The sequence below is a fragment of the Chironomus tepperi genome, unplaced genomic scaffold (genome assembly GCF_022539635.2).
Source record: "Chironomus tepperi strain 1889 unplaced genomic scaffold, CSIRO-AGI_Ctep_v1 contig_376, whole genome shotgun sequence".
NCBI lineage: Eukaryota > Metazoa > Arthropoda > Insecta > Diptera > Chironomidae > Chironomus > Chironomus tepperi.
Genome location: NW_027226498.1, coordinates 1,080,351 through 1,097,992, shown reverse-complemented (window position 1 = coordinate 1,097,992; position 17,642 = coordinate 1,080,351). Strand labels below are relative to the sequence as shown.

Here is a 17,642-nt window from a genome sequence, read left to right as displayed (position 1 = left end):
TTCTAATTTTAATGGATATTCTAATTCCTTAAAATTCGAGTTCATTGAATCCATGAATAGCTTCGCATTCAAAACGATCAAAATTAAAATATGGATGAAAAAGAAAGCGAAATTTTTGATATTTTTTGATAAAAATGAGCAGTAAGAAGTTCTTCCACACGCCTTGATGGTAAGCCTCAACCGAAACTGCACACGACATACGTTTCATGGCACTTGAAACGAATTTTATGTGTAGCTAACTGCTTTAGACATTATTCATAAACGACCCCGACAACAAAGTCAGCTCTGATCCTATTACTCAATGGCTCATACAATTCAAGTACTTGACTTCAATATCATATATCCAATATCACTGAATATTCAATTCAATCAATCAATCGTTCAAAATTCGTCCATCGATCTATACGCATTTAGAATTGAGTTTGTCTGATTGAAAATAAAAGTTGACACAATTTCGTACCCAAAAAAGGCAAAGCCTAATTGAAATTTTATTCAAATCAAATGTCTAATGATCTAAAACGCATAAAAAGTGTGTCGTATAGTCTAGTTCTGTCGAATACGCACTAAAATATTTTATCAATGTCTCTACACGCATTTTCGTCATTATCGGTCTATGCCATCAGAATGAGTCAGTAAATAAACTCAGTGAATGTTTTCAGAATTCGCAGCTAATTAAAATTCTGCAAAGCTTCAATTTCTATGCAAATTTTTTTATTATTATTATTTGAGACAAGAAAAAAATATCAGAAAGAACGAAATTCTTATCGTAAATTGGAATTAATTAAAATTCAGAGCCTGTGGATCTTAAAGGAATTTTTTAATCTTCTTCTTATTCATTCATCATAAACATTTTCATTTAATTAACTAAAAAATTTTGAACTCAAATAAATTTCTTGCGGAAGAATTAAAAAAAAAAGGAGATTAAAGATGCTGACAAAATTTTTCTGTGCTTTTCAGAACTTTTTGTTTTATATTTATGTAATCTTTCTACAAAGATCTCTCGTTACTTGTAAACTGTAATAATGTATGTGCTACAATTTATGCTCATTTGCTGTTCTTAATAATCTAAAGTTTTTCGAGAAACCACATCCCGTCAATGATTTAAATGCAAACTTTGTATTGAAGCCGTATCGTTCGGTTAGTTGATGTAGTGAATTAAACCATGAATGGATAGGTTTGACCGCTGTTTCCGTGTCTTATAGATTTATTAATATTTACTGCACTGTAAAACGTGTAAAATTCATTGAAGGAAGCTGTTGACAGAGACAGGCTTGGAATTGGTTTTGGAAATTGGCAAGCGACAGCCAACGATAGGACCAGTTTCAGGTGACATCTAGGGAGACCATGGATCACAACTGATCTGTACGGCTAGCGAAATTAGTAAGCAAATTGTAAAACGTGCTAATAACCTATGTCCTGTAGAATGCTTTAATCACTAAGCGATCGGGGTTTACATGACAATATGAAAAATATCAATTTATAATTAACTTTTTCTGTAAGCCCCTACCTACTGCACTCCCAATGATAAACTGTTGAAAGCAGAGCTCAAAGTAGACTCAGATTTTGTATAAAGCTCTGGTTAAAAGGCTATTACAGGAATTCAATTCTTGAAACATTTCTTATTCTTAGTAAATTATACACATATCGTAGCTGAATAGAGAATTTAATACAAAGCGTGGTTAGACACCTTTTGCTTTCAATCCTTTGAACCAAACTATTTGAGCATAAAAAATATAATGATTGATTTAGTATTCATAGTCTAGTGTGTTAAAAGTACGACCTATGTCCATAGAAAGTTGTTGTCCTTTTAAAAATTAAATGCTTTTGTGGTTGTTGTTCAAAAATCTATAATTAGGTAGAAAAAAAGAGTCCTTTATCTTCATGATCGATTGACCATTTCTTGCTTTGAACTTTTTTTTGGTCAAAAGAAAATAAATAAAGGAAGAAAGTGCATTGTTGTTCCTTAAAAAATGTCATATATGTTGTTCTTATGGAAATTTTCTTAGAACATTTTTTAAGCTATTCACTTATTGTGAAATGTAATCAACACTATGAAAGAATTCCTTTGAAGGTATAGAATATACGTTTTTTCAACCGTAACCGCTGAATGTAAATCTTTCTATTTTTTTGTAGAATAATAAATGCAATCATTAATATTAATTATATACGAAATTATGCTGTGTAATTCCTTAGTTCATGTATTTTTGCAGAGAACAAACTAAACAATTATGCGGTGTTAGATCATACAGAAGGAAATGAAAATTTACAGCAGGGGATAGAAAATTTAAATATTTTTTTATTTTATTTTGTGTCTATTGCTGAGGTAAAAACATGATAATACTTTTGTCGGTTTGTCAATGATGCCGAATGATAAATTGAAATCGATGCTAAATTTTCGTAGGAATCATCCACAACACATCCAAGACGAGCAAGTAGTTATGCTTTAAAATTGTAAATGTAGAGTATCTTACAGGGCCAAGTTCATGAATTTTCCGTGTATGCATACGTATTCAGTCACAGCACAATGATAATCACTGTTATGCTTCAATAAGAACATCCACAAGAGTAGAGGGAATGAAGAAAAAGGCACGTCGTCGTTAAAAAGACGTTAGCATAAATTTCTCTCTTACTGTTTTCTCTATTGTTTGCCCTTTCAAGATCCAACCAACAATCAAAGGCTCCACACCGAGAACATAGTGATTCTTTGAAACCTGTTTTTGTGTGGAGAATGAAATAAAAATGAGCATCAACAAAAGAAAACAGCAAAAAACCTTTTTTTTCAGTGATTGTTTTGTTGGTTTGAAACATAAAAATACCTTCATGAATCTTAATTTTTTGTATTTTGTTCTCGTTGATATGCTTTTCATTCTGCTTGAGTTCAGAATTTTTATTTTTCGAAGCCTTTTCGTCTCTTCTTCTTTGCTATTTATTTCGCTAAATATTTGATGTTTTTTTTATAATGGCATGATAATAACCTCACAAGACATATATATATATTTATAGCCATAAATGTATTTCTAGGTATTTTTGGAGGAAATCGACTGATTCAAAACATTTTCGTGGTTCCTACACATCAGTTCATTGACCTTTCCAAATTATTTTGCGCCCTTAAAAACATTCAAGAATTTGATCATAACATAAAGAAAGTGCGGTCAAGTAAAGACGGGTAAAGACAAAACTCACAGTGCATAACAATATTCTTAATTGTCTTCGAAAACCTTCAGTGGATAGGTGTGATTTTACTGATTCTTTCCTGCTTTTCACATTACTCTTTTGAGCGATATTCTCATTTTTATTTTCTCAAGTCGTTAAATTTGGGTGCGTCAAGTAAAGTCGCTCAATGAAAATAAAAAATATCAGTTATAAAAATTCCAAAGGTTTTTAAATCATAGCCGGAAAGTTTCAAAGCATAATATAATGAGACGATTTATAAAATTACATCAATTTCCGATAGATATCTCAAAATTATGTAAAAGATTTTTAAATTATTTTTGTTACATTCAGGATGAAATCTTTGTAGCCTCAGGATATAAGAATTTCGAAATGGAAAAATCAAGCTATTAAGATTATATTTTAAAAAAGTTTGAATACAATTATTTTGGACAAGATCTTATTTAAATTACATTCGAAAAATTCAGGCCTGTACATATAAAATCCTGGAATTGCGGACCGGCAGCTCTTAGCCAGATCCCAATAAGTTTACAAATATTTGAACAATCCCCGATATTACCCCGAACCAAAATTTCAAAAGTTTTACTTACTTATTTTCTTACTGAGTTACTGGTACCATGCTCCGACTTGGAGCCTAGGTCATTAGTATTACAAAGGGATTTTCATCTGATTCTATTGCTAGCCACATCACAAAGCTTGTACAAATTCTCTGTTTTGGATTGTTGCTTTTGGAGCACCAGGGCGCCTTTATCCTTCTGGATTCCAAGGGCGGTGAAACATCAGCCAGGTCTTGCAACCATAATGCAGCACCGACGTCCAAACGTTGGGTCCTGCTAACTGAATTGAATTGAATCATTAAATGTCATGTTAAATGTTCATATTCTTTCTTCTTCTATTTTTTAACGTTTTTTTAACGTCTAGCATTGAGTCCAGTTGAATTAAAATTGGAACTGAGAGTTTCTAGAAATGTTTAAGCATTCATAACTAACAATCTAAAGTCTGATTGGACGTTACTAGATACATATTAAAATCATTCTCAACATTAAAAGTCTCCATCAAATTTACATCAGTTCCTCATTTATGTTTTAACAATCCAAAAAGAATCTATTTATACCTTAAAGTCAACAACCTTAAATCTAATCAACTTTCCTTTTTCTTTCTTAATTCTGTTAGTTTTATGTTTTCTGTCTGTAATCCTTTAAAATCTTTAGAAAAAAATTTATTGCCTCCACATCAAAAAAACTAATTTTATGATGGAATCTAAGCCATAAAAAGGACTCAATATTTCTCACTTACATTAACTTTTCTTTCATTTCATGTAGATTTTAAGAGATTTTAGAGAAGAAGAACAAAATTTTAATTTTAATGACGCAGCGGGACGAGCGCTTTTGAAATTAAATAATTTACCTACATAGTCATTTTACCTAACAACACTTTTGATATCTTAAAAGGATCATTAAATGGATGCAAGAGCCTTACATGTATGAGAATTAAATATTTATTTTAAATTAGAACGCAGAACCTGTGAATAAGCGAGACGTTCATGAGAGAAATTAAATAAAATATAGAAACCGGATTTTATTCACACGCAAGCCAGCTACAAGTGCCTGTGATTAAAATAAAACATAAAATTTTTTTAAGCGTATGATACAAGAAAATCCTTAATAACTCTGATAAAGACTACATGAATTATTTAATGTAAAATGTTATTCACAACAAAATAATTTCAAAGATCTCGCGGATGATTCCGTGAAAATTGAGAAGGAATTCTTATTCCTGAGAAAATTAATACAAACATTACTGGAAGATTAATGCTAATGTTTTTAAAGGTTTATGAGTATAATGAGTATTAATTTTACGGAGAGTATGGAAGATAGAGGATAGAATAAAAAATTGAAATGGAAAGGGTAAGTAACAAATTTAGTAAATTTGTTCCTTCTAACAATCATATGTAATCCATTTCTTCTGTTTTTTCTCGCCGAGATGGTTTTAAAAGACGATGAAAAATGAGATTCAATTTATGTTAGTGTGCTGAGAAAATAAAACATTCCTTCAATGTCAGATATGTGAAAAGAAATCAAATTGCTACCTTTTAACTTAAAGATGTTACAACATTCAAAAGTAAGACGATGCTATAAATCCATGAAAATGATTAAACGAATCAAGTTTCATAAAAATTTCCATTTCTTTGGCTTCGCACTCTTCCGTCTTCTCTCAATATTTTTAGGTATATAAAAGTAATTCTTGGTATTTCAAATAATAATGTTCTGATTATTGTTATAAATATCCATAGAAACCTGACTTCTCCTGTCCTTGATGGAGTTAATAATTTTAGAACCAAAACAAATTTCCATAAATCGAAAAATTAGAAATTTATTTGGCCAAAAATCATGACAGATTTTAAATCGAAAGCAGATGTACTGCTGTATATTTTTGAAACATAATTTATACATAAAATTGGGATTATAAATTGATCAGAATAGAATAATTAATTCTGATTGTCTATGATGAAAACAATAATAAACTTAACTAATTAAATAAGGCAAGAAAAGGAAGCTAAAATCAATTCTATGAACGAATCAATCAATCATTATAGCTTCTTTTGTTCTCGCAATCTTTGATTTTCTCTCATATAGATCTCACGTTCGTGATCACGTTCAGCAATTTTGATCTGAAAATTGATTTATCTTAATTCTGACATTTTAATTATTAATATACACTAATTACCGTAAGTTGAGAAATAAGACTATTGAATGTGCTTAAACTAATTGATATTGTGTCGTCTTTCTTATTACTCTCAGAATTTTGTGAATCCTCTGCAATTAAGCACTTCTGTGTTGATTCTATCCATTCCTCAATATGCTGAGCTTGCTTATAAAGAGCTTGAGAGATTGTTGCCAAGTCTGATTGTTTCAAAATTGGTAAATTAACATTACATTCCTGTCGCAGCATTGATTGTGCTGATTCAGCTGATGGTTTTCGTTTAAGCGCCATTCTTTCCTTAATTTTTTCAATCCTTCCTGATACTTTTTCGATCCACCTAGTAAAATAATTAATTATTATAAGTAAATTCTGACATCTATAAGCCAATAACTTACCTTACACATTCTGCTTCACTCATAGCAATCAGTTCTAGCATTTGAGAATCGTGATCAGTTTGACTAATTAGGAAGAACGATTTGTTATCTATAGCATTCGATCTAATGATAGTTCTATATAATTTGACTATTGGAAGTTTCATATTATCAAAGGGCTTTAAAATGTATTTATCCTCTTGTTTATGCAGAATTACGACCATATTTTCAAATAAAAGAAGTCTTAGGATATTTGGACATTTTTTCATCGTTACATATCCATCGAAAATTAATTTATAATCTGTAAGGTTAAGATTACGGAACTCTATTGGAGCTTCCTTCAGATATGTTTTATCAAGCTTCATTTGAATTGACTGCAATCTATAAAAAATTTACAAGATTATTCAAATTTTGGACAGCATTGGCCTAGTTGTAACTTACTCTTCTGAATACTTTATGACTTCATTGACATAGTTTAAGATCATTCTTGATGTCTCACAAACTTTTTGTATTTTATCGTGCTCAGCTCCAGATGAATATTTAAGGATTCTCTCGAATAAAAGTGGATATTTAGTTAATCGTTGCAAAACTGATAGCATCAAATCTTTTAACTGCAATCTCTTACATCGCTTATGTGATTCTGCTTTGATCAAACCTCTTTGTAAAGTTTCATTTTTGATTCTTGTTATTCTTAGCGTTTCCAAGGCCTTTTTTTGACCAGCACAAAACAAAGCTGCATTTTCCTTCAAAATATTCCCATAAGGCTCTTCAAAAATTGACAGACAATCTCCAATTTTTAATAACACTCCGTGCTGTTCTCGCCATTCTTTCTTCAACATTGTCTCAAATGAAGCATGCCAATCTTTAATGAGGAAAAAAGACGGAGGAAAAAGCATATTGGCTAATTCGGATGACAGCGATTTGGATCGTTTTAATGGCTCATAAAAGACATTTTGAAGAACTTTCAAAGTCTTAACGTGTCTTCTTTCCGTTTCAAAAAGTTCTAAACAAAACAAAAAATATATTATTTTATATAAAGAGGCATTAAAAACTTTATTTACCCATTATGACATTTCTTCGCTTCTTTTCTTCATCAGATAATATTTGAAAGTCTAATGACACATCAGTACTCCATATACTATCATCTAAATTCCCATCATCTGAAGAATCTGATGCTTGTTGATTGTTATTCGAAATACTAAGCAATTTAAGAAGAATTAGCATAAATTAATGATTAAATTTATATTTGTTTACTTATAAAGACCAGGATCAGATTTAGGGCGATCTCCTTTGTATCTTTTGTAATTTTCAATGCGTCTATTGCCAATAGCTCTATGAACAAGTTCCATTAATTTTGAAGAATCTTTTGAATCATTCAACTCTTGATCACTTTCGTTTTCTTCTTTGTGTAAAACACAGATTCCCGAAATTTTCTCAATACACGATTCGTGGATTTTAATTCCACATTTGCATTCATAAGCCTGTGGAGAAATTCCCCAAAATACATATGAACAAAAGTCACAGCAAGTTGTTTCGTAACAAGTTTTTGGCGTCAAATGATGTCCTTTTACTGGCATTTCTACTTTGAGTGCGTTTCCTTGAGTGACAAATTGATCGATAGGTTCAAAATATGTAGTTCGTGGATGAAATGTTTTGTGAATAACAGTACAAAGTGCTGAAACTAATAATCTTTTTCCGCAATTTGGATCATTATTTTCATCTAAATCCTCTAACATTTGAAGTAATTTTGGCATCAAATTCTTTTCAACAACAACTTGCTGCATTTTTTTACTTTTCTTCGAAGCTTTTAAATCAGTTGATGATCCACCGTACATAGTTTCTAATCCAGCTTTTCTTTTATTCTGGAACTCTTTAAGTTGTTTTGCGATTGTTTTTTCTACCTCATATCTAGCTTTATCAAAAATATCACGTAAGAGACGAAGCATCTCAAAATCAAAAGATGATGTAACATTATCCACTGGATCATAATCAGAAATTTGCTTAAGCTTCTTTTCAATATCATTCAGTGTCGTTTGATGCTCAATTGGATCTAAAACTTTCAAATGCTATATAGGAGAATAAATGTTAAAATAACTCCAGATTATGATCATAAAAATATAACTTACTGCAAATGGTGCGAGAAAACTAGAATATATCTCATACGCCCACTTTTTCATATCTTTTAAATTTCCATTGGCATACAAGTTAGTTATTAAATAGAACAAAATAAATTCCGAAATCGAATGAACAATTGTAAAATTAATAAACACTGCTAAATGAGCAGCATTACATGGCAAATTAAGCTTTGAAAATGATGTAAAGGCTTCTTCATCATCGGTAAGAATTTCGTCTTCAGATTCAAATGCTATAATATTGAGTTGATGCTCAATTATCCCAACTTCACTAGTTGAAACATCCGAATCTTCTTTTATTGAATTGTTACTGACCTAAAATAGCACTTGACTTAACAAAACATTTACATGTTATTAAGACTTTTACTTACACTTTCACTATCACTCTCCGATGATTTTAAGGAATCTTCTTCGTGATTCTGGTGTATATAACTCATTAATTCGCTGATTTTTTTGTTATCAGCATTTTTTTTAAACTTTTTTTCCATTGATTTTTTTAATGAAAACTTCCAAAATGTATTATCTCGAATTTCCTTACTAGTTTTGTCGTTCCTTTTCATTATTTTCATGATATGTTCATTTTGTACAAAACAATTAATGCATTACAATTATTTATTAATTAATTTTAATTTATTGTGTGTAGATTATAACCTCTTCTTAAACTTTGTTTACACTATGTAAACTTAACTACACTTTAATGTTTTAAATATCAAAAATACGTTAAATTTTAAATTAAGTACATATTTTATAACTGTGGTTTTTAATATTTCAATAAATGTCATAAATTTTTGCATATTCCGTAGTGTTTTAATTAATGATTAATTAATTATATGATTAGAATTTCTCTAGAATTAATCGTTAGGATTCGATAACATTATACGTTGCGTAAAAGTGCGTATAATGTTCATTAATGAGGTGTGTTTTATGTGCGTGAACAGGTTTTTTATAGTCATGGCAATAATCTTTGTAGGCATATTCTATAGATCCTCATGCAAATTTTTTAGAGGGACAAAATCTTTTCATCAACGTTTATGTCTCATATTTTATAGATTCGCCCGCAATATACAAGATCAAGTCCGAATAAAAATCTTTAAATATGACATCCTGTCGATTCTAAACGTAAAAAAAGAATCTTCTATCTCGTTATATTATATTAAGAATTTAGTTCTATCTAATCAGCATAAGCAAGAATCTTTATGATAATACACGCTTGATATCATATTAAAAATAAGATTTGACATCGACAGCTTAAAACTGAATATCTTCGTATTATGAATCTTGTTGATTTTAATTAATTTTAAATTAAATATTATCAACCAAGGTGGTCATTTAATGTCTCTGAAATATATAAAAGGAATAAAGAAGAAGAGCAATGACATAAATTATATAAAAATATAAATATATCGTTTTCCAAAAGAATGTCTCAATTTCACTAACATAATCTTTGGTTTCCGTTTTTAAAGCCCATCCATAAGGAAATTTTGTTTTAAAAAGAAGAAATTCAACAAGCCCTTCCATCATAATCCTTCCTAATTGACTCAGGGAATCCATAAAAGGTAAAATTTCACACGGTTTTTGTGTTGAAATGCTTTAAAAAGTATTCAAACATAAATTCCTTTCGAGTCCTCGTGCGAAAATTTCTTTCTTTCCAAATTCATATGATAATCCCGTTATTACCATTTAATATTTATGAACAAATAAATTCTTAAAAAAATCTAGACAAAAAAATTCATCCTAAATAAGTTTTTGGCGAATAAAATAAATTTTCATGCTTTATCCAAATAAAAGAGAACGACAGGATGTAGAACTAGGTATAGAGTAAAAGAAAAGTAATAAAGAGCCATTACCTGCCGTACAAACATTGGCATTCTTTTAATATTTGTTTGCAAAAAGACTCACCGACACTTATCGTTTTGATGTTTTCATCTAAAATTTTTTGTCTACAATTCACATGTGAAAATATTTTCTCTGTACTTTTTTGATATATACTATATGCTATATATATACACACATAGAGATTTCTTTGGTACTCGATTATTTAAATGACAAAAGAGATTAAGGTAGGATGTTGGAAGTTTAAGAATGTTTTTCAGGTGAATTATGAGAACGGAATTTCTGCACGGTGGTCGGAAGCATCAATTGAAATAAAGAGAAATATGGAAAGAGAACACCAGGAGATATCCACATTCCAAATTCTTTCTTTCTTTTGTCTGCTGTATGAGAAATCCTAATCCACCTATAGAATTATTATTTGTCATGTACGGATGATTGAATCTTCAAGATTTCTTCACTGTAATTAGAAGTCTCAATTCTTTAAGTATGTTGTCTTCGTTAATTGCACATATTAGTAGTTCAAACATGTCAGAGAATCATCCCTGTTGGTCTAAAATTTATTCCAGACATTTCGACTGAATGAATGTTTTCATTAAGCTTAATACAGCTGGCCTTTATCCATTTCATATGGAATTTTGCTTAAAAACCACACAAATTATCAATATGGAACTGATTGCTGTTTAACTCGTATCTCAATTTTTTTGGTTTATTGGACACTTTTGAGACTTAAACTTTAGCTCCTCTTCCATTTTAGATTTTTCTCACGACACACCTAGAATTTTATGGGTTTCATATTCTTAGGAAAAGGTACTTTATTATTATTTGCTAATTGCTTTAAACATGTAAAAGAGTTTAAAAATTGTAAAGTTATCTGCAAAAAATATTAAACATCTGCTGAAAACACATTACTATGCTAAACAAGGAACAACAATTATGATCAAGTGTGATAATTCAAATCATCTTATCAATGAGTTAAATAACATGATAAGTATTACATGCCACAAAAAAATTGCTAGTCATATTATATCTCTACATCTATTTTCTACAGTTGTATAGCATAACGAACTTTGAATCGCACAATTGTTAGAACATTCACACAATATTTGCATTTACTATCAATATGGGTTGATTTATCTTTAACTATATGTATAATATTATTTTTATCTTTAACTATATGTATATATAATGTGAACTCAACACGTGTGGATATTTTTCAAAAAAAAATAGTGGTGATTATTTTTGTACATACAAAAACGTACATAGATGGTTACATAAAGGACACATTTTTTGTTTTGATTTAATCTAGCTGCTATTGTTCTGAAAAACGAAACTCCTATTCCTCAAAATCACTATAACTGTGTCAAATCGAGGGGTTGATAAACCACCACCTGGCATTTAAAAATTGAATCATGTGCATAAATCTAATACTACTACTAAAATACATACAGTAAGTTTTATTTCCAGCAATTCATCATGTCAGTTTTATAGAACACAATGTTGAATTGAAGAGCTCTTAACATTTTATTCAATACTGGCCAATTTCGTGAAGATAAAAAAAACGTTTTTGGACGTTATAAAAAAGAATTGATGACATATTTATTAAGTGAACGTGAAAAGCCTTAATCATTTCTTTTGCTTTTAAAACTCCTTCTTTAATAATTCTTCTACTCGCTTTGCAACTTTACGATTTGGTTTATAAAGAATGTTTAATGTATATTCGATCTCTTTTCGAGTGTGTAGCGGCGGCCAAAAAGTGGTTATGGCAAAAAGTCGATGAAATCTAATCTGTTCATAAGCCGTTGGTTGCATCCATTCCAATGATTCGAGTTCAGATAAAAACTGCTTATTGTATTTCATAACTGATTCGTGATATCTTTTTTTGCAAACTTGGTCACTAACATAAAAGGATTAGTATAAAATTTGTCATTTACAAAAATACTGATAAACTTACTAGGGTATTGCAGATTTTGATCTTTTTCCATGTTTGCATGGATAATTATCAACATCTTTATTTTTAACACGACGTTTCTTCTTCTTACGATCTTCCTCCATTTGCACTACTGAAATAAATATAAATTAATCTAAACAACTAATTCCGACCAAATTCCTTAACATAAGAAAAATTTTATTGAAAAAACTTTAAGCTTCAAAAGTCGTAAACAAATTTATCGGTTCCCTTAGTGATTATACAAAGTGATGAGATTACTTCACCGTACGACGATGTAAATAAGTTTTTCGTTTTCGTTCCGTCACTAAGAATTTTCGGGGGATCTCGAAGTTCTGGATTGCGTGCTGTTATAAAGTTGATACAAGATGACCAAATATTTGTCGACTTTGGGATAATTATGGGTGCTTTGAGTACAGTAAAATCCGATTTCTTTCCTTCTTTTGTTGCAAAGCATGGAACGTGTGTTCTGGCATATCCTAAATTCACTTCTGTTCCCCATATGTTTGTACCATATATGCTAAATACGATTTGAGGCCCTGAAATTGTATTAATACATTTATTTTTAAAATATGTGAACTGATTACTAAACAGCTTAGTTTTTACATACACCCAAATATGTTTGTAGACTTGTAAGTACACTCAATCGGCATATTAAAAACAATTTCATCAGATTCTTTTCCGCCATTCGCACATTGTGTTATACCCGATTTTATTCCAGATACTATTTCCCAATCATCTCCAGCAACTATGTCATATCGACAAAACACTCCACTTCCATATGGTCCAAGTGGGAATTTAACTGACTTAATTTCACCAACAATATTTAAATAAAAGAAATTCTCGATTGACATTTTGCTCGTTTTGTTTTGGAACTAAAAATTGAACTGATATTCTTTATTGTTTATGTTGACGTGTTGCTATGGAGATAACAATTCATTTCAACTTGTTAATTTTTATACTTTTATGGATTATTATAATAAATGAACTGGCTCGTTGGACAACAAGAACAAGAAGGGACTGCGATGGTTGATACGTTGTACTTTTCCTTTATTTCCATTTTTGAATTCTTATTCCCTTTATGAAGCAAGTAATGCCCGAGTATCGTGTCTTTTCCACCTCCTGTATTCAGAAAGTTTTCTTTAAAAGGCTTCAAACGTGATGAACATAATGCCCTGCACTTGCACAAAATATGGATCATTGTATCTTAAACCTACAACATACAATACTTGCCAATTTTTGCATTTTTAAGACACCTACCAAGATGGATTTCTTCTTGACCATCTCCTGACATATTCAAGCTAAATTTTAACGACTATACCAAGTTGTTTCTAAGGATGTTCAATAAAAAATGAAATCCGTTAAACATTTGCAAAGTTTCACTTATCAGCATGTAACGGTTTTTTTACTTCTTCGCAACATTTTCTGTGATATTTACAAGAACAATGGAAAGAATTCCAAGATATGCCTAAATACGAGAATTCTTCTTCTTGATCTCGTATTTGCAAACATCCTTTAGAATCGTCTTTCAAATTTATGGCACAATTTATTATCTTTACATAAATTCACAATTGTTCTCATAAAAAATAGATAGTTTTTGAGAAATAGACACATGACCGGATATTTCAGGAAGGAACTACATAGACCTACTGCAAAATTTCTTAATAAAAACATTTTTAACCCAAACAGCACAATAGTTTGACTGCATGAAGTGATCACCATTTACAAGTTTTTTGTTAAAGAAGGAATCAAGATGAAGAAATCTTTGAATATTTCATGAATTATGGATATGTCGATAGTTTAACCTGAAATATTACTTTAAAGCTCTTAACAACTTTATTAAATGAAATTTAAGAATTTAAGAACCACTGAGTAAATATGAAAACCCATAACATATAACGGCAGTAAAACGGCTTAAAATCTCAATGATGTGAGGAACAGAATAAAAAAATACTTTATAAAAAAAACTTTTTAAAAAAACCTCGTTTTTCGCGTGGACTAAAAAGTAGAAAATAAATTTTATTTTGTGCTGTATAGAAATTGGTTTGAAAGTTGAGACGACAGATGAATTACAAACAAGCACCTTGATCTTATCGTATAGTTCTACAACTTAAAACGAGGGCGCTTGTTAACAGAACTTTATCAAAGCTTTGCGCCCTCGTTTTAAGTTGTAGAACTATACGATAAGATCAAGGTGCTTGTTTGTAATTCATCTGTCGTCTCAACTTTCAAACCAATTTCTATACAGCACAAAATAAAATTTATTTTCTACTTTTTAGTCCACGCGAAAAACGAGGTTTTTTTAAAAAGTTTTTTTTATAAAGTATTTTATTTTCAACTTTTTAGTCAAATGATCATTTTATTTAATATTTTGGAAAGCTAGGCACATACTTGCAGGTTTAGGCCAAGCTTCGCTTGGCATAAGTTTGAAGAACTAAGCTAGACCGGTAGGCCAAGCTTCGCTTGGCATAAGTTTTAAGAACTATACTAGACCGGTAGGAGGTGAGGAACTAAGCTAAACAGATATGCTGGACAGAATCCTGAACAGAATCAAAACATTGAATTTTATGAATAAAGAACACAAAATTATCCAAAAAAAATGAAAATGTCAAAAAAAAATACTGCTCACGACTAGCCTTGAACTCATGACCTCATGTTTATTAAAACCTGCACTCTAACTATTACGCCACCGAGACATATTATTTATATATTCTATATGGTTAAATTCGTAATATTAATAAAAAAGTATTTATTTGATATTATTGTTATAATTATTATTATTATCAAGAAATTCACATATTAGATTTAATTTAAATTTGATTTCTGATAAAAAAGGTAATAGTTTTTTCGACTTTCTATCATGAGGACAAAAACGTAAAATTTTATGTGACAATACATGATGAAAAATATTAAACTCCAAGAAAACATTGAAAAATAGCGTATAAAAGTGTGAAAATGGAAAACTTTATTTTAAAACATTATAAATTATCAAAAAAGTATGAAAAAGAATTGAAAAGTACGACAAAAAAAGTTGAAAAATTTGAGACTTGAACCCTTGTCTGGCTTGGAATTTTATAAAAATTATCTTTTTAAGGACTGAAAGAATTACGTACGTAAAACGTACGTAATACGTACGTAAAACGTACGTAATACGTACGTAATACGTACGTGTTTTTTTTATAAAAAATTATTAATTATAGCATAACTGAGCTATATTGTGATTAACTAATGCTTAAATATTGCATTGTCATCAAGAATACACATGCTTGAAAAATTTCAGCTCGATTGGAGCAGTAGAAGTTTTCGAAAAATCGATCGCAAGATTTGACCTCGACAAACAGAAAGACAGACAAGAAAGCAAGTTAAGAAAAACGAGGTAAAAAAGGAAACGAGAAAATAAAAGTCTTTCTTTTCATTCATATATGCTGGCGATGAAATTCACACGAAACTGGTTTTTTGCAAAAACCTTGAAATACTATTCAAAAATCAATCCTTTTCATTCTTTAAGAAACGTTCCGAATTTTATTCTATACTTTTCGTTTTAGATTACATAATGTGTAAGAAAATTGTATGTCTCTTAAAGTTGGAATATATAGAATGTTGGCTTTATGCATATAATTGAGACCTTCCTGTGATTATGCTATTATTGAGCATCCATCTCTGTCGGCGTTATTGCCTTTCCTGAACTGATTTAAATTGCTTTAAACACACTAATAAAATAGCTCACTTTCTTAAAAATTCATTCTTTTTGTTGACTAGAAAATATTTTTACGAGCGTGCTTAATGTTTATAACAGAGGTCGAAGCCGACTTTTTCGGCTAAAATCAATTTCTTTATTTTTTGGCGAAATGAAGCCATCTAAAAACCATGTCAGGTCTTAAAATGGTTCTCTACATGAAATACTAGGATTCTCAGTCAAATTTGCTAAGCTCAAAGGTCTATTAAGCCCTAAATTCGGCTTTAAGTGATTGTTTAGCCGATTTTTAGCCGATCGGCTAAGAAATCGGCTAAAGTGGAATTACGAGCTAGTTATACCTAATAGTTTAGCAAATATGATACAGAATTCTAGTATTTCATATAGAAAACAGTTTTAATAACTAACATCAGTTTGTAGATGGCTTTATCCTGGCAAAAAATGCAAAACTAATTTTAGCCGAAAAAATCGGCTTCGATCTCTGGTTTATAACATAAACAAACGAATGCATTTATAAATGTGAAAAGACGAGAATTATGTAAATTGTGAAAGGTAGAACCATTTGCCGAAAGTCAAAAAGTTTATCTTGATATTTGTTCTTGGAATATTTATCCTACATATTTTACAATATTCTGTAAAAAGGAAAAAAGAAGGAATCATAATAAATAATATATACAAAAGGATAACGAAGGAAAAAATTAGTAACTTTGTTGAAACCAATAATATACCAGCATGAAATTGAATTTTTGTGTGGCCTTTCTGATTATTAAATCATTGTCCACCGTGAATGCATAGAAATATTAAAAAAATATGTAAACAGATTATTTCTGATCAGGTGTTCGAGGTTTTGTGGATATTTTTTAAAACTCTGCATGACATTAAAGATAATTTAGATAAAGTATAGATCCAAATTCTTTAAAGACAATATTGATTAAGATTAATGTTATAACGTTCATTTGTAATTCAAATTGTATATATAATTTACATAGTTGAATACCCCTTTCCAATGAAATGTCAGTCTTTTTCTGATCACTGAAGAATAAACATCGTTTTTATCGTTTAATCCGCAAGGAAGGAGTTTTAATTAAACTACATTTGTACAATTACAAATACGAAGATGTCCAAAATATTGAACGTGACGTTTCATTTTTGACATTGTTACAAATAAAATCATGTTCGATCAAAAATCAACAATTTGAATGGAACGAACTGAAAATAATTTAAGTACCTATGTATGTAGATGAAATTAAAATTTCTTAACAGCCATTATTAAAAGACTATCTCACTTCATCAATTTATATCAGGTAAACAAATATTATCAAATTAGGTAAAATTCTGTATTAAAAATCTGCCTGTTAAGCAGTTACATCTTGGAAAGGAGTTGTAAATTGTAAGAAAAGTTATATTATTTATTGCGGAAAATTGAAAATTATCTAAGTCTGAAATTTTAATATATCCAAGATAATTCTTGCAATTAAAATTGAAGGAGTGATAAAAGACATCCTCTTTAAAATCCAAACTAAATTATTTCGTCAAATTTTTACCTTTTTTCACTATTTTTATGAAAATTAGAAGAATTATCATGAAGACGTAGGAGTTTTTCAAAAAAGGTTTGATTTTGATTTAAACTAGACAGACGGGATGATTTTATTGAATACCTTTTAATTTTGGTAATGTTTAAATTTGACAAAAAATTTAAAGGGGTGTAGTATGATCAAGAAGATTGATAAAAATGTTTAAAGGAGGAGATGGAACGTGCGGGTGAAATTTTCTACCTACGTGTAAGACATAAA

The 17,642-nt window shown here is 29.8% G+C and overlaps 3 protein-coding genes across 3 annotated transcripts; all 3 read right to left on the bottom strand.

The window, feature by feature from the left end:
• Positions 1-5,636: 5,636 nt before the first annotated feature.
• On the bottom strand, positions 5,637-8,917 carry LOC139096123 (rho guanine nucleotide exchange factor 12-like). The gene is made up of 8 exons (XM_070647760.1): positions 8,749-8,917; positions 8,372-8,692; positions 7,500-8,311; positions 7,307-7,443; positions 6,687-7,248; positions 6,270-6,626; positions 5,899-6,211; positions 5,637-5,842 (listed from the first exon to the last, which is right to left on the bottom strand). Exons 1-8 carry the CDS (start codon positions 8,863-8,865, stop codon positions 5,762-5,764), a joined length of 2,700 nt encoding a protein of 899 aa, XP_070503861.1. The 5' UTR covers positions 8,866-8,917; the 3' UTR covers positions 5,637-5,761.
• Positions 8,918-11,848: 2,931 nt separating this feature from the next.
• Positions 11,849-12,262, bottom strand: LOC139095751 (uncharacterized). The gene is made up of 2 exons (XM_070647216.1): positions 12,162-12,262; positions 11,849-12,104 (listed from the first exon to the last, which is right to left on the bottom strand). The coding sequence occupies exons 1-2, from the start codon at positions 12,260-12,262 to the stop codon at positions 11,849-11,851; spliced, it is 357 nt and encodes a 118-aa protein (XP_070503317.1).
• A 94-nt stretch (positions 12,263-12,356) lies between these two features.
• Positions 12,357-13,009, bottom strand: B9d1 (B9 domain-containing protein 1). Its single transcript, XM_070647215.1, has 2 exons — positions 12,766-13,009; positions 12,357-12,694 (listed from the first exon to the last, which is right to left on the bottom strand). The coding sequence occupies exons 1-2, from the start codon at positions 13,007-13,009 to the stop codon at positions 12,357-12,359; spliced, it is 582 nt and encodes a 193-aa protein (XP_070503316.1).
• Positions 13,010-17,642: the final 4,633 nt, after the last annotated feature.